This window comes from Rhinoderma darwinii, chromosome 3 (assembly GCF_050947455.1).
Source record: "Rhinoderma darwinii isolate aRhiDar2 chromosome 3, aRhiDar2.hap1, whole genome shotgun sequence".
In the NCBI taxonomy this organism is placed as follows: domain Eukaryota; kingdom Metazoa; phylum Chordata; class Amphibia; order Anura; family Rhinodermatidae; genus Rhinoderma; species Rhinoderma darwinii.
In genome coordinates this window covers 293,924,156-293,950,570 of record NC_134689.1, presented here as the reverse complement: position 1 = coordinate 293,950,570, position 26,415 = coordinate 293,924,156, and the positions used below count along the sequence as shown (strand labels likewise).

At 41.9% G+C, this 26,415-nt stretch overlaps 2 protein-coding genes across 3 annotated transcripts in view; one reads left to right on the top strand and one right to left on the bottom strand.

Annotated features, from left to right (window-relative positions):
- Positions 1-16,276, bottom strand: part of EFL1 (elongation factor like GTPase 1) — a 312,225-nt gene extending 295,949 nt beyond the window's left edge. The window contains exon 1 of the mRNA XM_075858080.1: positions 16,217-16,276. The gene's annotated coding sequence lies outside the window, so the exon portion shown is untranslated. The remainder of the gene's footprint in view (positions 1-16,216) is intronic.
- Positions 12-25,693, top strand: SAXO2 (stabilizer of axonemal microtubules 2). Of its 2 annotated transcripts, none has more exons than XM_075858082.1 (4): positions 12-185; positions 19,753-19,932; positions 22,042-22,244; positions 24,609-25,693. In XM_075858082.1, exons 1-4 carry the CDS (start codon positions 148-150, stop codon positions 25,601-25,603), a joined length of 1,416 nt encoding a protein of 471 aa, XP_075714197.1. In that variant the 5' UTR covers positions 12-147; the 3' UTR covers positions 25,604-25,693. The 2 variants fall into 2 exon arrangements, with proteins under 2 accessions (XP_075714197.1, XP_075714198.1); XM_075858083.1 differs by lacking the exon at positions 12-185 and adding an exon at positions 16,412-16,487.
- The last annotated feature ends 722 nt before the right edge of the window (positions 25,694-26,415 follow it).

The following is a 26,415-nucleotide window of genomic DNA, read 5'->3' as shown; positions in this document are numbered from 1 at the left end:
GTAACTCTTGCGCTGTTGACAGGACGCTCGGCTGTTACTAGGCGACCTCCTGCTTGCTTAGTAACCCAGCTCTCGTAGTGAGTGTGCCCTGACTCCACCACCACTGACCAGCGCGCTGAGTGACCGCACACCTGCATCCCCGGCAATATGAAGCGCAAGTGTATCTGCGAGATATGTACCTGCGGGTAGGAATCAAGGCGACCCTGGGAGGTGGGGGTGGGGTGCAGTGGTGGGCGCCTATGGGAACGAACTTCTAATGCCCACCTACATTAATAGTAAACATAAAGTCTATCTATCTATCTAATCGATCGATCTATCTATCTATCTATCTATCTATCTATCTATCTATCTATCTATCTATCTATCTATCTATCTATCTATCTATCTATCTATCTATCTATCTATCTATCTAATCTATCTATCGTCTGTAGATAGATCCCAAGACAAGACACTTAAGTAATAACGATCATTATTAAAACTTCTCTCTTTTTAGGCTTTTCTATCTTTTCCTGGAAAAGTTGGGTGACAACTCATCTGTTCACAATTACAATAGAGGTTGTCACCTAGCTTTCCTGTATTGCTGAATGGAAAATCTGTCTAGTTATGCGGCCATAGGACTGTGGTACATAATACTACATAACTAGCAAAGTTGTCATTGTGGACTGTAGAAAAGCTGAATGACATCACATTTATCAGCAGCCAATCCATGGAAAGCAGAGAGAAGAATCATATACTTCATATATATAATGCAATCTATGTTTCGTTGCTATGGCTGGAACAATCTTACTATTGTAATGTATTTTAGACGTTGTCTTTAGAAGACCAGTCTGATGGCAGAACATCTGATCGTTGTCAAATCTATATCTTTATATACGGCTCAATCTGGAGTTATAGTTTAAAGATTATGCGTGGTGGGATTTACAAAACTGGTGCAAAGCAAAAGTGGAGTAGTTGCGCATAGCAACCAATTAGATTGCTTCTTTCATTTTCACATGTGTCTTTGAAAATGAGAGCTTGAACTTGATTGGTTGCTATGGGCGACTCCTCCACTTTTGCTCTGCACCAGTTTTGATAAATGTCCCACAATGTTTATAGAAGAAAGAGGTGTAAAAAGAGGTGCAAATGGAAACTGGAGAATTTGCTTATATCGACCAATCAGAAAACAGATTGACTTGTGGTCGTTATAGGCAGCAGCTCCAGTCAGACATTAACAACACATCTACTGAGCAGTTACCCAGATCTGTATCATTTGGACAGAACTTGGTATTACAATATATTCATAAAAACACTTTATTACTGTTAATAGTCATGGTAGTGTTTGCAGTGGTGGAGGGCGACCTTACGACTGTCACAGAAAATCCAAACGTGTTGGATGTTTTTATGAAAGTCACCCGGAATTTCATCACAACTTATTCATGATCAATTGTTACAGTGTCAGGGTATGTTCACACGCTTAGCGAAAAACGTCTGAAAATACGGAGCTGTTTTCAAGAGAAACATCTCCTGATTTTCAGAAGTTTTTTAAGCCACTCGCGTTTTTCGCAGCGTTTCGCAGCATTTTCTACGGTAGTTTTTGGAGCTGTTTTTTTATAGAGTCAATGAAAAACGGCTCCAAAAACGGATCAAGAAGTGACATGCACTTCTTTTTCGCGGGTGCCTTTTTACACACCGTTTTTTGAAAATCAGGCATAGAATCCGCCCTGTCGGAGCAGAACGCCGTATTTCCCATTGAAATCAATAGGCAGATGTTTGTAGGCGTTCTGCTTCCGTTTTTTAGGCTACCACCCAGTCCCCCCCCCCCCTGCCCTAAAGTCCTGCTTGCCTGGAGTCTGTTTTGTTTGAATCTCTGACATTCCCAATGCGCCCCCTACAGCACGACTGCCAATTGGCAGTATACTGTGCTACCCAAGACTCTGCAAAGGAGACTTTCTCTTCTGGATAGTACACAATGCAGCCATATTTCCTATACAGAATCCCGGGCAACTCACTTCAAGCTTTGCACATCCAATGTCAATAGTTTCATGTTTTAGGCTGGGTTCACACAACCTATTTTCAGACGTAAACGAGGCATATTATGTCTCGTTTTACGCCGTAAAATAGGGCTACAATACGTCGGCAAACATCTGCCCATTCATTTGAATGGGTTTGCCGACGTACTGTGCAGACGACCTGTAATTTACGCGTCGTCGTTTGACATCTGTCAAACGACAACGCGTAAAAATACAGCCTCGTCAAAAGAAGTGCAGGACACTTCTTTCAGACGTAATTTGAGCCGTTCTTCATTGAACTCAATGAAGCACAGCTCAAAATTTACGGCTGTCAGAGAAGCCTCGCAAAATGCGATGAAGAGGAATTACGGCTGAAACGAGGCAGCTGTTTTCTCCTGAAAACAGTCTGTCATTTCAGCCGTAAAAGCCTCTCATCGTGTGCACATACCCTTAATCTTTACCAGGACATAGACAGAGTCAGGAGTGCCTTAGTATTTCTATAGAGTTGGATATACAACTATTTGTGAGCAGCCTTAAAAAGGGGTTGTCCAGTTTCAGTAAATAAATGTTATTCTTTGTGTAATGATATGCCCTACACTTTTACAATATACTTTCTGTATCAATTTTTCAAGGTTTTCAAGATCTCTGCTTGCGTTCACTCAATATAAACCTTTATTGTTTATAAAATGGTCCATGGTCATGTGATGGACACACAGGTGCACGGCTCATTAGAAGATACAGCTTGGATACACATACTGTAACGATAACGATCCCGGCACCTGTGTGATGATCACATGGCCATGGACAGACTGCAAGCAGAGGGCATTGAAAACATGACGAATTGATACGGAAAGTATGTTGGAAATTTTATAACTTTTCACGATACAAAGAACAAATTTTATTGGCCAAAACCAGTAAAAAATTGTATGAGATTAGTAAAAATGTTCTGTTTTTATACCGACACAGTGTCGCACTTATGCATGGGCTGGTATTGAGGATGTGTCTGGCCCTTTAAGCTCTTTCTTATATAAAGTAACACTGGCAGGTATCATTTATGTTATTCTTTGTTTTGTTTTCCCAAGTGTAAGAGGAGTAGAGCAAATATTTGCTTTAGGATTTCATATAAAAAAATAAATTAAAAAAAAAGCTGATAGATCTGAACTTAGCCAGGACCCTGATGTACGGGACTAGCATCGTGAGCAGACATGAGAGTTCAGAGATCCCTGCCATGACCCGGCTGCAGTCTTTTACTCTTATAATCTTATAACCAGCCATATAATCACCACCAAGAAAAGATCAGACCTTGGTGCACATATTCCGTTCAGTCACCCATGTAATGCATCGCTATAGATACTATATACATTGTACTGTATATTATATGTATGAGGTTTCTTTGCTCTGATCTGCCCCATGCTGATTTTTTCTATAATTGTAATCACTTGACTGGTAGTGGAATAGTAATTCAGTAATAGGGTAAGAGAACATAAAGACCAACATAAAATGCATATTACAAAAAGTTAGACGTACAAGTCTTACAAACACTAAGGTAATTTATCAACAATTCTACGCCAGTTTTCAGGCATATACAAAGTCCCAAAAGGCCCAAAAAGTTGCGGTTTGCAGTTCTAATTGCAATTTTTGGTCTTTTTCACCACCCTCGCCAAGAAAAGAAGAAAACTGGCATAAATTATTCATAGCTGGTATAGATTTCACTCTATGAGGCGTAGCAGGGTACAGGTCCATGCTGGGCTTCTACCTTACCCCTCCCCGATTAAACTAACCCCCTCCCACACCCCCCATTGGACATTAAAAATTCCAAAAGAAAATTAAATGAAAAAATAAAACTAATTATACTCACCTCAGTGCTCCTCTGCAGCTCCCTGATCACTCACAACGTAATGACGCCGGGAATAGTCATCAGTGCTGCATCGCATATAACGTTATAACATTGAAGTGCTGCGTCGCATATAAGGCCCTGGCGCTGCTCGGCATCAGGACCTTGTACTAACGGCACTGGAGTGATGACGGAGATGGAGGAGCGCTGATGTGAATATGTGTTTTTTTTAATTTAATGTCCAATAGTGGGTGGAATGTGTGGTGCATGGTGGCGGTCGTGCCACAATTGTGGCTTTTGATCCTTGGCCGAAACACGCAACACATTTATAAAGAGGCTTTCACCCTTAGGGTATGTGCACACACACTAATTACGTCCGTAATTGACGGACGTATTTCGGCCGCAAGTACCGGACCGAACACACTGCAGGGAGCCGGGCTCCTAGCATCATATTTATGTACGATGCTAGGAGTCCCTGCCTCGCTGCAGGACAACTGTCCCGTACTGAAAACATGATTACAGTACAGGACAGTAGTTCCACGGAGAGGCAGGGACTCCTAGCATCGTACATAAATATGATGCTAGGAGCCCGGCTCCCTGCAGTGTGTTCGGTCCGGTACATGCGGCCGAAATACGTCCGTCAATTACGGACGTAATTAGTGTGTGTGCACATACCCTTAGGCTATGTACACACAGGACAGATACGTTGCGTAAAAGCACACAGCGTATCAGGCCTGCACCAAATTGTGCTGCAGCCGGAATGTCTGCCGCGGAAAACTGCACAGAAAAAAAAAAGGACACTTACCATGGTGACGCGTCCCTCCGGCGTCCCGACGTCACAACGCTCTGCAGCCCTGGGATGACGTTTCATCCCATGTGACCGCTGCAGCCTGTGATTGGCTGCAGCTGTCACATGGGATGAAAAGTCACTCCAGTAGGCCGGGGTGAAGGAAGAAACACAGACTTCTGTGTACGTACAGTTAGGTCCAGAATTATTTGGACAGTGACACAATCTCCATGATTTGGGCTCCGCATGCCACCACATTGGATGTGAAATGAAACAACTGAGATGCTATTGAAGTTCAGACGTTCCGGTTTAATTCAAGGGGTTGAACAAAAATATCCTGTGAAACGTTTAGGAATTGCAACCATTTTTCTACGCAGCCTCCTCATTTCAGGGGCTCAAAAGTAATTGGACAAATTAACATTACCATAAATAAAATGTTTTTCTTAATACTTAAGAGAGAATCCTTTGCAGGCAATGACTGCCTGAAGTCTGGAAACCAAGGACATCACCAAACGCTGGGTTTCCTCCTTTGTGATGCTTTGCCCGGCCTTTACTGCAGCTGTCTTCAGTTGTTGCTTGTTTGTGGGTCTTTCTGTCTTAAGTTTTGTCTTAAGCAAGTGAAATGCAGCTCCATCGGTTTGAGATCTGGAGATTGACTTGTCCATTGCAGAATATTCCACTTCTTTGCCTTAACCCCTTCCCTCTTTAGCCACTTTTGACCTTCCTGACAGAGCCTCATTTTTCAAATCTGACATGTTACACTTTATGTGGTAATAACGTTGAAATGCTTTCACCTATCCGGGCGATTCTGAGATTGTTTTCTCGTGACACATTGGACTTTAAGATAGTGGTAAAATTTGGTCGATACATTCAGTATTTAATTGTGATAAACACGAAAATATAGTGAAAAATTGCAAAAATTAGCATTTTTCTCAATTTAAATGTATCTGCTTGTAAGACAGGCAGTTATACCACACAAAAATTGTTGCTAATTAACATCCCCCATATGTCTACTTTAGATTGGCATCGTTTTTTGAACATCCTTTTATTTTTCTATGACGTCACAAGGCTTAGAACTTTAGCAGCAATTTCTCACATTTTCAAGAAAATTTCAAAAGGCCATTTTTACAGGGGCCAGTTCAGTTGTGAAGTGGCTTTGAGGGCCTTATATATTAGAAACCCCCAAAAAGTCACCCCATTTTAAAAACTTCACCCCTCAAAGTATTCAAAACAGCATTTAGAAAATGTCTTAACCCTTTACACATTTCACAGGAATTAAAGCAAAGTAGAGGTGAAATTTACAAATTTCATATTTTTTTGCAGAAATAAATTTTTAATACAATTTTTTTTATAACACAGAAGGTTTTACCAGAGAAATGCAACTCAATATTTGTTGCCCAGTTTCTGCAGTTTTAGGAAATATCCCACATGTGGCCGTAGCGTACTACTGGACTGAAGCACCGGCCTCAGAAGCAAAGGAGCACCTAGTGGATTTTGGGGCCTTATTTTTGTTAGAATATATTTTAGGCACCATGTCAGGTTTGAAGGGCTCTTGCGGTGCCAAAACAGTGAAAATCCCCTAAAAGTGACCCCATCTGGGAAACTACACACCTCAAGGAAATTATCTAGGGGTGTAGTGAGCATTTTGACCGCACAGGTTTTTTACAGAAATTATTGGAAGTACGCCGTGAAAATTAAAATCAACATTTCTTCAAAGAAAATGTAGGTTTAGCGATTTTTTTTTCTCATTTCCACAAGGACTAAAGGAGAAAAAGCACCACAAAATTTGTAAAGCAATTTCTCCCGAGTAAAACAATACCCCACATGTGGTAATAAACGGCTGTTTGGACACACGGCAGGGCTTAGAAGGGAAAGAGCACTATTTGGCTTTTTGAGATCACATTTAGCAGGAATCGTTTGCGGAGGCCATGTCACATTTGCAAAGCCCCTGAGGGGACAAAACAATGAAAGCGCCCAAAAAGGGACTCCATTTAGGAAACTACACCTCTTGAGGAATTCATCTAGGGGTGTAGTAAGCATTTTGACCCCACAGACGTTTCATAGAATTTATTAGAATTAGGCAGTGAAAATAAAAACAGTCCTTTTTCTTCAATAAGACGTAGCTTTAGCTCAAATTTTTTCATTTTCTCAACAAATAAAGGAAAAAAAGAACCCAAAATTTGTAAAGCAATTTCTCCCGAGTACGGCAATACCCCATATGTGGTCATAAACTGCTGTTTGGGCAAACGGCAGGGCTCAGAAGGAAAGGACCGCCATTTGGAGTGCAGATGTTGCTGGATTGGTTTCTGGGCGCCTGTCGGCCCAAAACAGTGGAAACCCCCCAGAAGTGACCCCATTTTTGAAACGACACCCCTCAATGCATTTACCAAGGGGTGTAGTAAGCATTTTAACCCTGCAGGTGTTTTGTAGAAATTAGTGTTCACTCGATGTTGCAGAGTGAAAATGGGATTTTCTTCCATAGATATGCCAATATGTGGTGCCCGGCTTGTGCCACCATAACAAGACAGCCCTCTAATTATTATGCAGTGTTTCCCGGTTTTAGAAACACCCTACATGTGGCCCTAATCTTTTGCCTGGACATATGACAGGGCTCAGGAGTGAAGAGTACCATGCGGAGTGGAGGCCTAATTTGGCGATTTACAAAGTATTGGTTCACAACTGCAGAGGCTCAGATGTGAAATAATAAAAAGAAACCCCTGAGAAGTGACCCCATTATGGAAACTGCACCTCTCAAGGCATTAAGGGGTGTAGTGAGGATTTTCACCCCACAGGTCTTTTCCATAAATGAATGCACTGCGGATGGTGCAAATTAAAAATTTATATTTTTCCCTAGATATGCCATTCAGTGGCAAATATGTCATGCCAAGCTTATGACGCTGGAGACACACACGCCAAAAATTGTTAAAAGGGTTCTCCCGGGTATGACGATGCCATATATGTTGAAGGAAACTGCTGTTTGGGGACGCTGTAGGGTTCAGAGCCGAGGGAGCACCATTTGGCTTTTGGAGAGCGGATTTTGCTTGGTACTAAATTTGTTTGAGTATTGCTGGTGTTTTATAATGTGGGGGTACATGTAAGCGGGGCGGAGTATATAAGGGGCATAGTCAGGTGGTATGAAAAAAAAAAAATAATCCATAGATGTGTGTTACGCTGTGAAGCAATCCTTTCCGCACAGGCCAGTGTCGCACTGATAAATGGTGTAATTTCTTATCCCCCTTTTGGTCCACACTCTGCACCTTTGTAGTTTGAGGAATTTTGCTGGGAAGTGTTGTCCTGGTATAATACGGGCACCGTCGCTTCCAGCGGATATGTTTGGGCCCTCCCTTTCCTGGTTCCCTAATTTTAGGTCCTTGATAAATCGCCTCTTCAAACAGAAGAAATGTTCCCCTCGGGCACAACTGCATATTTTTTTATTTCCTGACTTATTGGAGCCATAACTAATTTTATTTTTCATAGACGTAGTGGTATGAGGGCTGGTTTGTTGCGGGACGAGCTGTAGTTATTATTGGTACCATTTTGGGGTACATGCAACTATTTGATCACCTTTTATCCTATTTTTTGGGATGCCAGGTAAACAAAAAAATGCAATTCTGGCACAGCTTTTTTCGTTTTTTTTATACAGCGTTCACCACGCGTTATAAATTACATGTTACCTTTATTCTGCGGGTCAGTACGATTCAGGCGATACCTAATTTATAGCATTTTTTTATGTTTTACAACTGTTTTCACAATAAAATTACTTTTGTAAAAAGAATGTATTTTTTTTCTGTCGCCAAGTTGTGAGAACCATAACGTTTTAATTTTTTTGTCGACGGAGGTGTATGAGGGCTTGTTTTTTGCGGGACGAGCTATAGTTTTTATAGGTACCATTTTTGGATACGTGCGACTTTTTGATCACTTTTTATTCTAATATTTGTAGGGCAAAGTGACTAAAAAACAGAAACTCTGGTAACGTTTTTTACGTTTTTTTTTACGCTGTTCACCGCGTGCAATAAATAATACAATATTTTGATACCTCAGGTCGTTACGGTCGTGGCGATACCAAATACATATGGTTTATTATTATTTTTCAATAATAAAGGACTTGATAAGAGTAAAAGGGGGATTGTGTTTTATTTGATTACTTGAAACTTTTATTGTTTTCAAACTTTTATTTTTTGCACTTTTTTTTACACTTTTTTATACTTTTTTTTACACTTTTCTTCAAGTCCCACTAGGGGACTTGAAGGTCCAACGGTCAGATTTTTTTTTTTCTAATACATTGCACTACCTATGTAGTGCAATGTATTAGATCTGTCAGTCATTCACTGACAGCAAGCCGATTAGGCTTCGCCTCCCGGCGGGGCCTAAATCGGCTTCCGTAATGGCAGAGCAGGAGACCATTGTGTCTCCTGTTGCCATAACAGCAGTCGCCAGTCCCGATTGCCTGTCAGGGCTGGCGATCTGCTAGTAACCGCTACGATGCAGCAATCGAAGGGGTTATTGGCAGGGATCGGAGCTAGCTCCGGTTCCTGCCGTTACAGGTGGATGTCAGCTGTACAGTACAGCTGACTTCCACCGCTGATGACGCCGGATCAGCTCCTGACCCGGCGCCATCTTGCCGGCAGCTACGGAAGCCGATCAGGCTCCGCCGCCGGGCGGATCTTGACCGGCTTCGGTGCTAGGCAGACCGGGAGGCCAGTATTAGGCCTCCGGTTGCCATTGCAGCCACCGGAACCCCGGCAATTTCATTGCTGTGGCTCCGATGAGCTGCAAACACCTTAAGTGCAGCGATCGCGTTTGAGCGCTGCACTTAAGGGGTTAATGGCGGGGATCGAAGCTAATTTCGGTCCCCGCCGTTACAGTCGGATGTCAGCTGTAAGATACAGCTGAGATCCGGTGATGATGGCACCGACTCAGTTTCTGAGCCGGTGCCAAACATTTGACGTACATGTACGGCATTTTGCGGGAAGTCAATGCTTTCCATGACGTACATGTACGGCAAATGTCGGGAAGGGGTTAAACTCCTGGGTTGCTTCTGCAGTATGTTTTGGGTCATTGTCCATCTGTACTGTGAAGCGACGTCCAATCAACCTTGCTGCATTTGGTTGAATCTGAGCAGAAAGTATATCCCTGAACACTTCAGAATTAATCCGGCTGCTTCTGTCTTCAGTCATATCATCAATAAACACTAGTGACCCAGTGCCTTTGGCAGCCATTCATGCCCATGCCATCACACTGCCCCCACCATGTTTTACAGAGGATGTGGTGTGCTTTGGATCATGAGCCATTCCGAGCCTTCTCCATACTTTCTTCCTCCCATGATTCTGGTACAGGTTGATCTTAGCTTCATCTGTCCACAGAATGCTGTTCCAGAACTGGGCGGCTTCTTTACATATTGTTTGGCAAAGTCTAATCTGGCCTTTCTATTCTTGAGGCTGATTAATGGTTTGCACTTTTGGGTGAACCCTCTGTATTTGCTCTCATGAAGTCTTCTCTTTATGGTAGACGTAGATACTGATACACCTACTTCCAGAAGAGTGTTCTTCACTTGGGTAGATGTTGTGAAGGGGTTTTTCTTCACCATGGAAAGGATTCTGCGATTATCCACCACTGTTATCTTCCGTGGACGTCCAGGCCTTTTGGAGTTCACAAGATCACCAGTGCGCGCTTTTTTTTCAAGAATGTATCAAACTGTTGATTTGGCGACTCCTAACATTTGTGCTATCTCTCTAATGGATTTCTTCATTTTTTTTCAGCCTAACAATGGTCTGTTTCACTTGCATTGAGAGCTCCTTTGACCTCATATTGTGGGTTCACAGCAACAGCTTTCAAATGCAAATGCCACACCTGGAATCAACTCCAGACCTTTTACTTGCTTAATTGATGATGGATTGATGAGGGAATAGCCCATGCAGCCCATTAAATAGCCTTTGAGATAGTTGTCCAATTACCTTTGGTCCCTTGAAAAAGAGGCAGCTACATATTAAGGAGTTGTAATTCCTAAACCCTTCCTCAAATTAGGATGTGAATACCCTCAAATTAAAGCTGAGAGTCTGCACTTTAAGCCATGTTGATTATAGAACGGTATATTCAACATGTTTAGGTAAACAGCTAAAATGGCAAAATGTGTGTCACTGTCCAAATAATTCTGGACCTGTTTGAGATTTTTCTCTGAGTTGCGTTTTTTGCAGCGTAATCGCTGCAGTTCCGCTGGAAAAAAAACCACATCTGCTATTTGTTGCTGGATTTACCTCCCCTTGAATTCAATGGGGAAATCCCGCAACAAATAAGCAGCGACAACGCAAATACAATTGACATTCTGCAGATTAAAAAAAACGCACCGCAGGTCAATTTCAGAGCGTTTTTTCGGCTCAGCATTTCGCAACATGTGGATGAGATTTGTTCTATCTCATCCACTTTGCGGCTACTGTATTATGCTGCGGATTTCCCGCAATGAAATCCTTTGCGGAAAATCCGCAGTATTTACATGTGAACTGACCCTTACTCTTACTTTTCTTACTATTAAGACTGCTGTATGAAATGCCAGTCTTAATAAACTCCTCACTAATACTTTTCCTCCCAGCTTTGTTCTAGACCACCAAAGGACTAGGGAATCCTCTGAGATGATAAACTGGATCACCTGCTGGGAAGTGTCACTTTTTGGGTATTTCACAAACTACCTATTAGGCCCCTTTCACACGACAGTATTTGGTCAGTATTTTGCATCGGTATTTAGAAGCTGAAACTAGCAGTGGGTCCAAATCATGGAAGAAGAACAAATCTTCCCATTATCCTTTTTCTGTTTACGTTCCACTCCTGGTTTGGCTTCCAAATACTGATGGAAACAAAGTACTGTCATGTGAAAAAGGTCTTCTCTTTATTGATGATATGACCTGTGTATGCAATGGTAGCAGCAGAGTTTACATGTTCTATATACAGTATATAGAAGTATGATGATAATGAAGTGGTACACACGTCTACTATAAAAGGCTTAGTATCTCAGCACATAACATGGCTAGTTCTGGAATGGTCCACGTATGTTGGGTCGTTGCCTAGGAGTGTAACCCGGGTGTGTCTATGATGTGCTGTACACATTACTAAGAGTTACTAAGGAAAACATATACATAGGAACTGTGTTGTAATGACATCCAATGACTGGCACGTGTTGTCATCACATAAAGGATCATTAGTAATACTTACTAGCACTTAATCCGTTACTGTATTTACTGAAAGACAAAGAAACGTTTATAGTTCAAGTAAAAAAAATATTTATGTATAGCAGTCCGGGCTCATTGTGCAGCTATACAGCTTATGTACTGTCCTGATATTGAAGGGCACTACATGTATTTCAGTGCTGTAGGCTCATGCCCTGTGGTATAAATGAAGATTAATAAGGCCTCATTTACACGAGCGTGTGCGTTTTGCGCGCGCAAAAAACGCTGCGTTTTGCGCGCGCAAAAGGCACTTGGCAGGTCCGTGTGTCATCCGTGTATGATGCGCGGCTGCGTGATTTTCGCGCAGCCGCCATCATAGAGATGAGGCTAGTCGACGCCCGTCACTGTCCAAGGTGCTGAAAGAGCTAACTGATCGGCAGTAACTCTTTCAGCACCCTCGACAGTGAATGCCGAACACAATATACACCAACCTGTGAATAAAAAAAGACTTTCATACTTACCAAGAACTTCCTGCTTCCCCCAGTCCGGGCTCCCGGCCGTTGCCTTGGTGACGCGTCCCTCTCTTGTCATCCGGCCCCACCTCCCAGGATGACGCCGCAGTCCATGAGACCGCTGCAGCCTGTGATTGGCTGCAGCCTGTGCTTGGCCTGTGATTGGCTGCAGCTGTCACTTGGACTTTACTGTCATCCCGGGAGGTCGGACCGGAGTTATCGGTAAGTCAGAACGTCTTTTTTTTTTTACAGGTTCATGGATTTTCGGAGCGAAAGTCACTGTCCATGGTGCTGAACCAGTTTAACGCTTTCAGCACCGTGGACAGTGACTGTCTCCTGACGTCGCGTACCCGAACATTTTTTACCGGTTTCGGTCAAAACGAGTTTGGCCGAACCCGGTAAAGTTCGGTGCGCTCATCTCGAATTTGACACTCCGTTTGGATGTTTGTAAACAGAAAAGCACGTGGTGCTTTTCTGTTTACATTCAGGAGTTTGACAGCTCTTGCGCGAATCACGCAGTTCGCACGGAAGTGCTTCCGTGCGGCATGCGTGGTTTTCACGCACCCATTGACTTCAATGGGTGCGTGAGTGCGCGAAAAACGCACGATTATAGAACATGTCGTGAGTTTTTTTCTGCGCACACGCGCTGAGCGCAATTCACGCATCGTCTAAACTGCCCCATTGACTAATATAGGTGCGTACGACATGCGTGCAAAGCACGCGCGTCGCACGCGCGTATATTACGTTCGTGTAAATGAGGCCTAACATACCAGCATATCTGGTTTAGGCCTCATTTACACGAACGTAATATACGCGCGTGCGACGCGCGTGCTTTGCACGCATGTCGTACGCACCTATATTAGTCAATGGGGCAGTTTAGACGATGCGTGATTTGCGCTCAGCGCGTGTGCGCAGAAAAAAACTCACGACATGTTCTATAATCGTGCGTTTTTCGCGCACTCACGCACCCATTGAAGTCAATGGGTGCGTGAAAACCACGCATGCCGCACGGAAGCACTTCCGTGCGAACTGCGTGATTCGCGCAAGAGCTGTCAAACTCCTGAATGTAAACAGAAAAGCACCACGTGCTTTTCTGTTTACAAACATCCAAACGGAGTGTCAAATTCGAGATGAGCGCACCGAACTTCACCGGGTTCGGCCAAACTCGTTTTGACCGAAACCGGTAAAAAATGTTCGGGTACGCGACGTCAGGAGACAGTCACTGTCCACGGTGCTGAAAGCGTTAAACTGGTTCAGCACCATGGACAGTGACTTCCGCTCCGAAAATCCATGAACCTGTAAAAAAAAAAAGACGTTCTGACTTACCGATAACTCCGGTCCGACCTCCCGGGATGACAGTTCAGTCAAAGAGACAGCTGCAGCCAATCACAGGCCAAGCACAGGCTGCAGCCAATCACAGGCTGCAGCGGTCTCATGGACTGCGGCGTCATCCTGGGAGGTGGGGCCGGATGACAAGAGAGGGACGCGTCACCAAGGCAACGGCCGGGAGCCCGGACTGGGGGAAGCAGGAAGTTCTTGGTAAGTATGAAAGTCTTTTTTTATTCACAGGTTGGTGTATATTGTGTTCGGCATTCACTGTCGAGGGTGCTGAAAGAGTTACTGCCGATCAGTTAGCTCTTTCAGCACCTTGGACAGTGACGGGCGTCGACTAGCCTCATCTCTATGATGGCGGCTGCGCGAAAATCACGCAGCCGCGCATCATACACGGATGACACACGGAGCTGCCAAGTGCCTTTTGCGCGAGCAAAACGCAGCGTTTTTTGCGCGCGCAAAACGCACACGCTAGTGTAAATGAGGCCTAACTCGGAGGACAGAAGGCATAATTGCAGTACAAAATTGAATGGGGAGATAAGTAGCTGTCAGTTGCCTCTGGCACCACTTATCTCCAGTGTAAACATTAGTTGGATAGGTTGAAGTCAGACCTGCCCAACCCTCATTACTCCTGATGGGAGAAATGGAGGGAAGTTATATATATATATATATATATATATATATATATATATATATATATATATATATATATGGCCAGCATATACCTTAGATTGGCAGTAAATAGGCTCTTGGCTTTCACTTCCCTCAAAATAATGTAACCATAGGGCCAACCGTCCACTTTTTATGGGTTCCTGGAACGGGTAGCTTTGTGGGTGGGGTTAATGGAAAGTTTTATAAAAGTGGGCGTTCCCATGAAGTTTTGTGGACATTCCCACGTAGACCGGGGGCAAAAAAAGCAGCGATTATGCAAATACAATTGACATGCTGCAGATCAATTAACCGTGCCACAGGTCAATTTCTGAGCATTTTTTCCGCTTACCATTTATTCAGCATGTGGATGACATTTGTTCAAATCTCATCCACTCTGTTGCTACTGCACTATGCTACGGATTTTCCGCAACGTAATACGTTGCAGAAAAAACGCAGTATTTATGCTACTTGTGAACTCGGCCTAAGACATTTTACAGCCGACTTTTTGACACAGACCTATATGAAGTTCTGTTAGCAGTGGCATAAAGTTAAAGAACATAACATTTACTGTGGCCTAATCCCTGGAGAATTGGAATATCACCTCTTGCTCCTACCAACACATCACTGATGCCCACTTCTCCTACCAACACATCACTGGTGCCCACTGTTCCTACCAACACATCACTGGTGCACACTGCTCCTACCAACACATCACTGGTGCACACTGCTCCTACCAACACATCACTGGTGCACACTGCTCCTACCAACACATCACTGGTGCCCACTGCTCCTACCAACACATCACTGGTGCCCACTGCTCCTACCAACACATAACTGGTGCCCACTACTCCTACCAACAAATCACTTGCACACTGCTCCTACCAACACATCACTGGTGCCCACTGCTCCTACCAACACATCACTGGTGCCCACTGCTCCTACCAACACATAACTGGTGCCCACTACTCCTACCAACACATCACTGGTGCCAACTTCTCCTACTAACACATCACTGGTGCCCACTGCCCCTACCAACACATCACAGGTGCCCACTTCTACCAACACATCACTGATGCCCACTGCTCCTACCAACACATCACTGGTGCCCACTGCTCCTACCAACACATCACTGGTGCCCACTGCTTCTACCAACACATAACTCGTGCCCACTACTCCTACCAACACATCACTGGTGCCCATTGTATGTTTAGAAATACTGTAACTTTGGGGTTGTTCATTTAGCAAATTGTCATAACTCATAACTGGCTACACGATTTATACAAATTCTGGACCTGTGATCAACAGAACGAAAGGGCACGGACTGGGGCACTTACTTGAGCACTGCAGTACCAATACAGCGACAGAGGGCGCAACACGTTATTAATGTTAATAAAACAATAACGAATAGAGGTTGTTTTTTGAGTGCTAAGGAGATTAATTAATAATTTCTGATATTTCTGGTACTTTTTATGTAAGAATGTTTGTATGTTATGGTACGTGTAGCTACACAGATATTTCTGTCCATACAATCAATGACTATTTCTAAAGGGGTTTATCTCATCAAGACCACCCCTTTAGATTGAAACCACCAGTGATCAGCAGTGGAAGTTGTGGCTATACATTTAACCTGCAATATCCCTGTAGGTAAATAAAACATAATCACCACACTTTGCTGCTGATGTAACTTCTGATTTAATAATATATGACCAATTTTATGTGGAAAACCCTTTAACTTTAAAAAATTTTTCATTTTTCTGTGCATTGTTGTACAATTTATAGACATCATACCAACACTGTCCAGTAGAGGTCACCGTAAGATCTGTCTTCTACAACACACACCGCTATAGTGCTGATCAGTGTTTACTTTCATGTTGTGTTGTAGGGGTTGACCTATCCCATAACATTTTTCAAAACAGCTGACAATGGAATAATATAAGAAAATAAGTAATACTCACTTTACTAATCCCCTGCCAATCCCGTGCTGACGTTTACCCTAGTCCCCCGCCAGGCTGTCTTCTTCCAGTTTTACTAATGACATGTCGACATGTCATGTGACCACTGCAGCCAATCACTTGCTGCAGCGGCGACCTCAGTAGTGTCGATACGTCACCGCTACAGCCAGTGATTGGCAGTAACGGTGACATGTCGTGTCAACGCATCATTGCTGAAACTGGAAGAACAGAGACTAGACCAGGGAAGTGTCGGCACGGGAGTCGCAGAGGATTGGTAAAGTGGGCATTAGCTCTTTTGTTTTTTATACCCATTCTAAGGCTATGTAAACCTTTGAAAGTGATTTTATATATATATATATATATATATATATATATATATATATATATATATATATATATATATATAATGTCAGCCAGTGTGTTTGGTGCAACTTTAAAATTAGTTTCTTATTTTTTTTAAATTAACTTTTTGAGATACAGCCGCTCTGTATTCTCTATACAGAGCTGCTGTATCTTTCTCTAAGACCTAAATCCGTCAGTCCCGCGGACCTGACGGGTTCAAAATCAGCGGGTCCTGCGTATCTCTGACACATAGGATCCGCCTGTGATCTATCACATCCTTGTTATGAACTTAGATGTGATGGATAACAGGTGGATCCTGTGTGTCAGAGACACACAGGACCTGCTTTTATTGAACCCGTCAGACCCGCGGACCTGGCGGATACAGGATTCAGCTAATGATACAGCTAATCTCTATACTGAATACAAAGCAGCTGTATCTCAAAAAGTTAAAATAAGTTTTAATTAAAACTAATTTGAAAGTTGCACCAATCACACTGACTGACATTTTTAGTAAAATAAATAAATATGAATAGAAGCCACGGTGCATATGTGAACATATGAGTCATATTATGTTAATTAATGCACAAATATTTTTCATAAATGAGGAAAGAATTAAAATGAATTACTTGTCAATATCATAAAGTACTAAACATACATAATGGGAATGTCTCATGTATTAGGGCTTGTCCACACGTAGCAGAATTGCTGCATATTTTCCATCCGGAATATATACGCAGCAGAATACAGTAGTAGTAAAGTGGCTGAGATTTAACATATCTCATCCACACACTGCGTAAATATTCAGAGCAGAAATTGACCTGCACTGCGTATTTTTCGGACCACAACATGTCAATTCCTGCTGCGGAAAGTGGACTGAATTGCTGCGTTTTTCAGAGGAGATGTCACCACCTCCCAGCATTGTGAAAAACACAGCAAAATACGCACCATTTTCTGCAGCCAAAAACGCAGAAAATATTTCATATTTTATAAAGATATTCCTGGGTGCGGCCATATTGGAGACACACATTTCCTTCCTGTATTGTCTAAACAGCCCCCTCCCCCATAGACCTGGGAGTGACATGGGAGATGTATACACAGCTTTATCTGGGTGTATATAGTGTAACTATCTTGCCTTATCTAGGCCTCCAGCAGTACTATTAAATTGTCATTTTCTCCCCCACCCTCTAATGCTAATAAGATCACTCTGCAAATCCTATCCCAATCTATACAGTAAAGCTGTCAAGTGAGCTACAGAAAACAGTAAGTGTCAGTCTATTGGGTCTTCTCTAGTGACCAGTTTGAAAAGTGGAATATATATTATATATTGAATACAATAACTTTAAAATATTGTCACATATAAAGGAAAAATAATACCACCAAACATTGAAAATATATGTTTATAACAAAAACCTGATTCAAAGCGTCACTATCATTTCAGGTGAATTTTCAGAATAAGCCATCGTATGTACATGATTAAAGCAGATCTCCCTGAAGGCAGCAGAAAGAAGTGGCAGACATGCTCATTTCAGAGGTCCTTCACTTATTAGTTAGGGGCCATAGTTTCTGAGTATTTAGGAGTTATACTTTTGGCTCGGGGCCAGTGTTACAAGCTTGAGTCCAAGTGTATTCATATATTCATGCTGTACCCCCGCCCTCCAGCCGCTGATCGACACTTTTCTCCCTATAGACAGTAATAAGGAGAAAAGTGTCAATCAGGGGCTGGAGGATGGGGGCAGGCTGAATAAATTAATATACTTGGACTCAAACTTGTAACGCTGGCTGCGCACCGCAAGTATAACTACTAAAGTCTCAGAAATGGCAGAACATTACCCAATAAGTGACAGACCGCTGAAATTAGCATGTCTGTCACTTCCTTATGCTGCCCTCAGACAGGGCAACATAAATATATGACATATCTGCTTTAATAAAACTATTTCTCCCCCATTAAATGACTTGCAGTTGTTGTGTCAATTGTCAACTGTCCCTGAACTCCCTCTGTAATTCCCCATGGTTTGGAATATGCCATATTAAAAAGGTAACTACACAGATATGAATAGCTAAAACTTCTACCAAATGTTAGGAGAGTGCAGGAAAGGGCCTCAAATTCCTGTTTCCTGGACCTGAAATTTTAGGCGCCATTAAGCAGTTATAAAGGTTTTATTAAATCGTCAATAGTACAATTGCATATAAGAAACTTTGTAATATATCTTAGAGAAAAATGCCTGTTTCCACTTAATCAGACTCCCCCCCCCCTTCATCTGCACTGCTTATTCACTGTCAATTCACTGCTAAAATCCATTTTGAGAGAGAAGACGGATTATCAACTCACTGAGCGATCAGTTTACAGCTGCCCATAGAAGACTATGGAGAGGGGAGGGGTGCAGGAGGAGGGACCAGAAGCAGAGTGGGAGAAAGAGACACTATCTGACCCCAGTGCTGGATTCTCAGCCACACCACTCAGTACCGCTCATTACATGTCCTCCATGTTTCTACTGCTTCTGAGGGTGTGCTACAAAGAGATTTGGGAGCATAATGTTCTCATTTCAATGTGTGCTGATATATGGCAGACATATATATATAATTTTACCCTTCACCCAGTCAAACCGTGCCTTTATCCCATTGTCTTATCTTGGGTGGTAATCTTCCACATCCAAATAGTGTTTAGACCTCCACCCACTAACTCAGGGAAAACTGAGGATTAGGGATAGAGCCTGCAGAGCGGAAAACTGCAGACTACAAGTAAGAGATTGCAGGTAGAAGATTATGCAGCAGATTTCATAGGTATAAGTGTTTACCTTAACATTCTGTTCTGCTCTTCTGGGAGTGGAGACATGAGATTGTATTGCAGGGTTTGTCCCATCAAGACAGCCCCTGTCCATATGCACTCTTATGGTAAACACCAAAGATGGGTACCCTGCTTTGGACCCCATCTTTTAGCCAGGACAGAGAGCCACTGCAAAGGGCACCTTCCACTCTGGAGGACTCGGTGCAGACATGTATTAGATGGATTTCCATACACTTGAATGGGTGCCATGTAATAATTTGCCCTGTTTATTTATTTTTTTAAACTTGCATTTCTATTGAACTTTTCAAAATGTATTATGGATACAACCCTGTTATGACTCCCTCGGTATATATACATTTATAGATAGTAAGCCTTTAAAACTCATGGCTGCATGTTCTTTATGTTTTGGCAGGCGTCACCGTTGCCCACACATGCCAACAAAAGTTTTTGAAAAATCTGGGCAGCCTTGCCTTTTGACTGAATATGTGGAAAAATACCCTCAGTATGATAACATCCAACCACCACACAGTATGAAACCAAAGCACGAATACCAGGGGGACCGTGGAAAGATGGAAGGAATAACAACATTTAAGTAAATGTGTTTAATGACATATTCATGTGATAGAAATGCGTGACCAATATCTGTTACATATATTACACCTTACATTTACTGGTGTCTGTATAGGCACTATGGAATGTCCCTAATAGAGTAGTATAACATCACAAAGATGTAGATTTATGTGCAAGCTGTAGATTTAGGATGTAGATTTATGTGGAAGTTGCCCAATTTTGAGGGTACTGCTGCCCATTTGTGTGGGTACATTATATTTACTACTGTCTAATACAAATAATGTGGCACTACTAAAGTAAAGAGTGGGAATCATCAAGCATGTGAACTTAAATGTCAGATTTCATAACCCACACAGAGAGACTTCTGCATCTCGACCCAATTAATTATAAATAAAGGGAAGCTCCATCTTCATGTACCTATTTTTTCCCGGAAGAGCGTAATAAATGACCCTATTTTGCAATGTATTGTATCAGCATAATAAGCTGCTGTAAATCTATTTTCATTGTATTGGATCAGGGGCTGACAGCAGAAATATACCGGTAACCAGGTGAAAACCATGAGCGACAGCAGTAGCTAGCTCCCAGTGCCCTGCGCATGCCCACGTGTCTTATATGCATAATTGAGCCAGTCTTGAAGTACAGCATTAGTGATGTGGATTTATTCAAACTTATTGTTTATTGGATTGGTTTAGTGGGTTTATTTAAACTTATCAGATATATTGCTGCATGAATGACAGAGTTCTGATAAGCAGACAGATCCCTCCAATTGTGACTCCCCCATGTGTTTTTCCATTGTACTCTCATTACTTAAAGTGCACCTCCAATGATCCTGACAGCCACGCCACCCACTAGAGGTTCTAAAATTTACAATGGGAGGGCTTGCGGGTTGGGTTACCTAGGCAGCCACACCACACCAGAAGCCTCACCTGCAAAGATCCTGTGCAGGAGAGGTTTAAGAAGGTTGTACAGTTGCCTAGACAACTAGACTACCCGCCTGCATCTCCCACCATCAGTTTTAAACTTCTGGGGTGTCAGCATCACTGGGGGTACCCTTTAACTTTGGCTATCTGTAGCGGATCCGTGGTAATGCATGTGGATAACTCTCTATCTGTACAATGAACAATTATCTATAGATGTGGAATACTTATGATTGACAGTAATTAAAGGGATTGTCCAGATTTAATTTATTTATCTATATAATAGGAAATCATACAGTTTTTAATATACATGTATTCAAACTCGGCTCACATAGTTTTCTTATACCAGTGCAGTAGGCCCCTGTCTCTTCACAGTAGAATGTTATAGCCCACAGATTAGTCCTGTGTAATGTATCCATTTGCTTACTGAATGACTAAATATGGTGTCAGTCATGTGACCCCCCCCCCCACACACACACAACATGGAACCCCTAGTATTCAGTTAGCAACAGGATTACATGACATGCATGTGTTGGGGCACCATACAGGACACATCCAAGGGCTAAGTGAATAGGACTAAGGGTGGAGTAATGATGAACAACTACTTCACGGTGCATGTATTTACTTGTATAACATTGCTACCTGCCTCTAGGTGATGTATAAAATGGATGTCTGTCTGTAAATTATGTATAAAATGTCTGCCTGTGATGTTGTCATGTTGTTACTAAAGTTATCTATAAAAAATAAATAAAAATACATGCAACACACAAAGGAGACAGGGAGAAGGATGACAGATCTGCTCCTACACAGACGCTGACAGACATAATGAGAAGTTGCTGTAGGTCGAAATACTTTATAATTTATGCTCCTCAATAACCTATTAACCTGTTAGATACCTGGACAGGGTTGCCCAAACACCAGTGGTCACATGACGTGTGGGTGGTGGGTCACATGACAGACATCATCTTTAGTCCTTTGAGTTATCCTATGGATTCATTACTAAGGACTAATCGGTGGGCTATAACACAATTTTTTTTTAACCAAGATGCTACCACACCGCTATAAGAAAGGTATGTGAGCAGAATTTAAAATACATAAATATAAGAAAACTGTGTAATTTCCTCTTCTCTAAATTAAACATATAAAAACCAGACAACCCTTTGAAGTCTTATTCTCACCTGAATGCTGTCACACATTTGTTTTTATATGTTTAGGTCAGATTATATTCCATATGAAGTATCTAATCGTCCAGTACGTCCTCACCAAGAGTATCAACCAAAGCCTGGTCAGATTGAGCTTGGAACTACCTATAAACAAGACTTTAACCCCTATAAGATAGAACCAATGATTCCGGCACGGCCAGTGGAAAAGAGGCAAACGAACATGGGAACGTTTGCCACAAACCCTACATATAAAGGTACAGCTACATGTTAGGAAATGTCTGTTCCTTTAAGATCGCCTTGACTACTGGTCTAGCTTCTGGGCGGTTCTGGTTTTGCTTTGAGTCTATCTCTCTTCTCTGTCTTTCTTCGTATTAGAGGTAAGGGTGGAGAATTTATACCTGGCGTCCTCCACTTGTCCTTTGCGTGTGATTTTCTTGTCTTCAGGTGTTTTGATCAAGCTTCTGACAATACCCTATACTTCTAACTTCTGGACTTCTTGGAAACTGACCCGGCTTGTCTCTGGATAACCCTTTGTTTACTGATTTGAAATATCTGCTCCCGGCAGGTTTTGACATCTGCTATACCTGATATCCACTTGATTTCTGATTTGGATTTTCTGTTTACCCTCTGGATATCTGGTTACCCTGTTCAGGTTTGCCTGCATTGCACCTCTTATCCAACACTGAACTCTGCTAAAGCAACCTGGGTTCTATGCAGCAAAAACCATCCTGCCTTGCTGTCGGTTCTGGCGAAAACTATAGAGTAGCCCTAGTGTCACGTTGGGTTCGTGGACCCACTGGGCCGTACCGCCTTGGCGGTTTGGCAGCTGGCCAACAGGGTGCAGGTCACAGTTCACAGTTTGTATAAGGTACCTGTGGCAGCTCGGACAGTAGCAAGGCAGGCTCGGCTGGGACTAGGCAGCAGGTAGACGTCAGGCGTGGAGCAGCAGGACAGGCATAGGTACATCACAGCTAGAGCACTACACGGCACATAGCATGGGATACAGGAACAGGGAACACTGGAACTGGAAAACACTAGGAGACCATTTGCAAGACAAACTAGGATACGACAAACAACGCTCAGGCATCGGAGTATGGGGCTGGGACCTTCCTCTAGCCCAGGGTGCTCTGGGAGCAATCAGCTCAATTTACCACATGCGTGCGCTCTGGCTTCTCAAGTCTGGACTGAGCTCGCGAGCGCTCCCTGGTGGTCACTGCGGAACAGGACGGCCACATGTGCAGACATCTCTGGAGAGAAGGGCGTCGACTGAATTGAAGGAGTTCGTGGTCAGCGACCACGAACGTTACACCTAGATTCTGTTGATCAGAGTTGTGACGTTAGGTTGCGGATTCATTTGCACGCTCGCTTCCTGCAGTTTCTTGCAGCCTTTGTGGAATCGCTCACATAGCAATTCCATAACACCACATTCCAGGAGAGCAGTAAATGGATCAAACTTTGTCAATCCATTGGCTGCTTCAATTCCAATTCAGCTGCAGTTCATGGATTATCAAAACTTTTCTACCTTAACCCTAACATATCCTTATAACTGACCTGTTCCCCATTATGTGGCACCCATCATGTGGCGCCCACTTCCGTTTCTTTACATTGGGATGAATGGGGCAGATAGATCGCCTAGCCAGGTCAGTAATCCACACAGACTTTGAGCAATGTGAATTTGAAGCTTTGCTGAAATGAATGGTGCCACATGGTCTTTTACTTACAGAGATATTGACATTTTTCTATTCATTTGAAGCAACCATTTTTGCAAAAGTAATAACAGCAGCTGATGATAAACCTTTTACTGTTACCCGATCATTTAAATGTAACAACCAATATGGCTGCATTTCATGTTGTCACTGCAAAAAAAAATAACAAAAAGGCCAATTGATATTGTTCTGGCCTAGTAGTATATGGCCATTTTGTGTTTTGGGCACAAATCCTTATTAAATGGGTATTCTGAGGCACAAGGAGAAATAAATTTACAGCATTTTACATTGATGAGTAGACATTAGAAAGCATAATGACATTGTTACTATTAATTTAGTGTTATTCACTATAATTTAAAAATTCTTTGAAAAATGATACAATTTAGAAATCACCATAAATAAATGTTTTCTTTATACCCAATGTAAAATAGCCATGAAAAAAGCCACTGAAAACAGAGTTCACTTCAAAGTCATTTATATACAGTATACCTATGATGTTTAATTAGCCACCAAGTCCCAAAACGGAGAACTACAACTATAAAGAATGAATATGACACTTTAACATCAATACTTCTCTGAAGTGTTAAATTCCCATCTTATTATTGATAGCTGAGGCCCTACACACATAACATACACATTACAGCAGTTAAAACAAATAAGTCCCAATATCGATAAGCAGAGACCACAGTCATTTAAGTCTCTATGACATTAATACCCATGATACCCTCTCAGTATACAAATTTTAGTGCAACCAGGGAAATATTTTCTGCCTTGATACAGTAGGTTTGGGAAGGATCACTCTACTACATAGGTTAGAAAAAACATTTAATGGACATTATAAAACCATCCCATTAATTTAGGTGTAAGATAATAAAAGGATAAATTTCACATTTATTGTTGTTTTCTTTAAAGATGACTACAGACCATGGGATATCCAAAAAAGAGAACTTGCAAAGCCAGAACATTCGTACCAACCACCAAATATGAAATTTGGAAATGCGACTACATTCCAGGATGATTTTTTTGCTAAGGAAATAATGCCAAGAGAAAGTTTCAAGCCATCAGGTATAGCAAAACACAGTGGCATGCCTTTTGATGGCACTACAAGTCATCGCACTTCATATGTTCCTTATGAAATACAACCAAGGTTTGCAAGACAAAAGCAGGAGTATAAACCTAGCAGTCAACCATTTGAAGATCTCACCACCCATCGTCTCAATTTTAAAGGTGCCCTGGGGGAAATAACAAAAAGCTGTAAACCTCAGCACAGCAACGTTGGTAGCAATGCTCGATTTGATGGGAGCACTGAATTCCGTGATAGTTTTCAGCCATGGCAAGTTCCTCCACACCATGTCCAAAAATCTCTGGAATATAAACCACCTACTACTCAAATGGAGGTAGATACTACAAATCATCTAGATTATGTACCACACCAGCTGAGTTATGTAGCCCCAACTCGACCCGTGTCTCATGGAAGAAGAAGCAATGTTCCTTTCCAAGGAAACTCTACAATGAAGGAAGATTTTAGGGCCTGGGATGCTAGACGACAAGAAATGATCAAGAAAGACCATCAGATTCCAAAGCCTACTGGTAAATTTGATGGTTTAACTACCTTCAAGTCCCACTATCTTCCCCATGAAATCCATCTAACTGAAAGTTTTAAGCCTTCCAATGCAGCAGTTCGAAACTCAGCCCCATTTGAAAGTGGAACCCTATACCGCTCAGATTTTACCCCAAAGAAGAATGAAATTTGCCCTGCAAATTACCCATTGCCACCAGGTTATGTCTTTGAGAGTGTTGATAGCCGAGGCCACAAAATGTTTAGAAAGAGTCTTACTCCAGAAATAAATTCTTTTTCCAGTACAAATGAGAGGAACCTTGCAAAAGCAATTGCTGTCATAGCATAAATCAGGTGCATTCTGAAAACCTTAAAAAAGTGTAATGTGCTTTTTTTAACCGTTTTTAACAATTTTTAATAAAACGTATTATTCACATAATTACTTGAAAATCACATCTACTATAAAACTAAGAACATTGTTTCTAACTACTATTGTATTTCAGGGAGATACTTTTAGAAAGAGTGTAGCTTTAACATTTAATATTAAAAACTAAAAAGTTAAAACCCTTCCGCATCCATGTTTAGATTAATTCTCAATACGGAGCATATGACTTTGATATCTCTATATGTACATGATACAAAATTGAATTCATATCCTCCTCCCTTCCTTTAAAAGATATTTCTCAAATTATGCTTCAATTTGTTTATAAAATCTATAAAATAATTTTTTTTTTATTCATGTGATGAATCATAGCATGAATGTTTTATTTGATTAAAGCAAAACATGTATCTCACTTTTGTATTTTTCAGTGTTGAACAAATAAATCACTATCTCTATCAGTTGTAATTTCATATGATTGTTTTGCAGCACAATTTAATTCACGAGAATACATTTTTACTTTGGCACGTCTTTCTTTTCAGTTTAAAAATTAATTTCACCAACAGTTTCCCTTCGGAAGAAGCCATGTTAGAATTAAGTGTGGCTGAACAGAGAAGGAGATCGAGACACTGACATATTTTTTATTAGATTTGGTATGTGAGCTGTTAGTCTGTGTCAGTCATGTACTAGGAAATGAAGGATATGGAACCAAAGACAACGGACCAAATGTAAAGCTTCTAATCTCAGCCAAACATAACACAACTGTCATTGCCTTCTCTTTA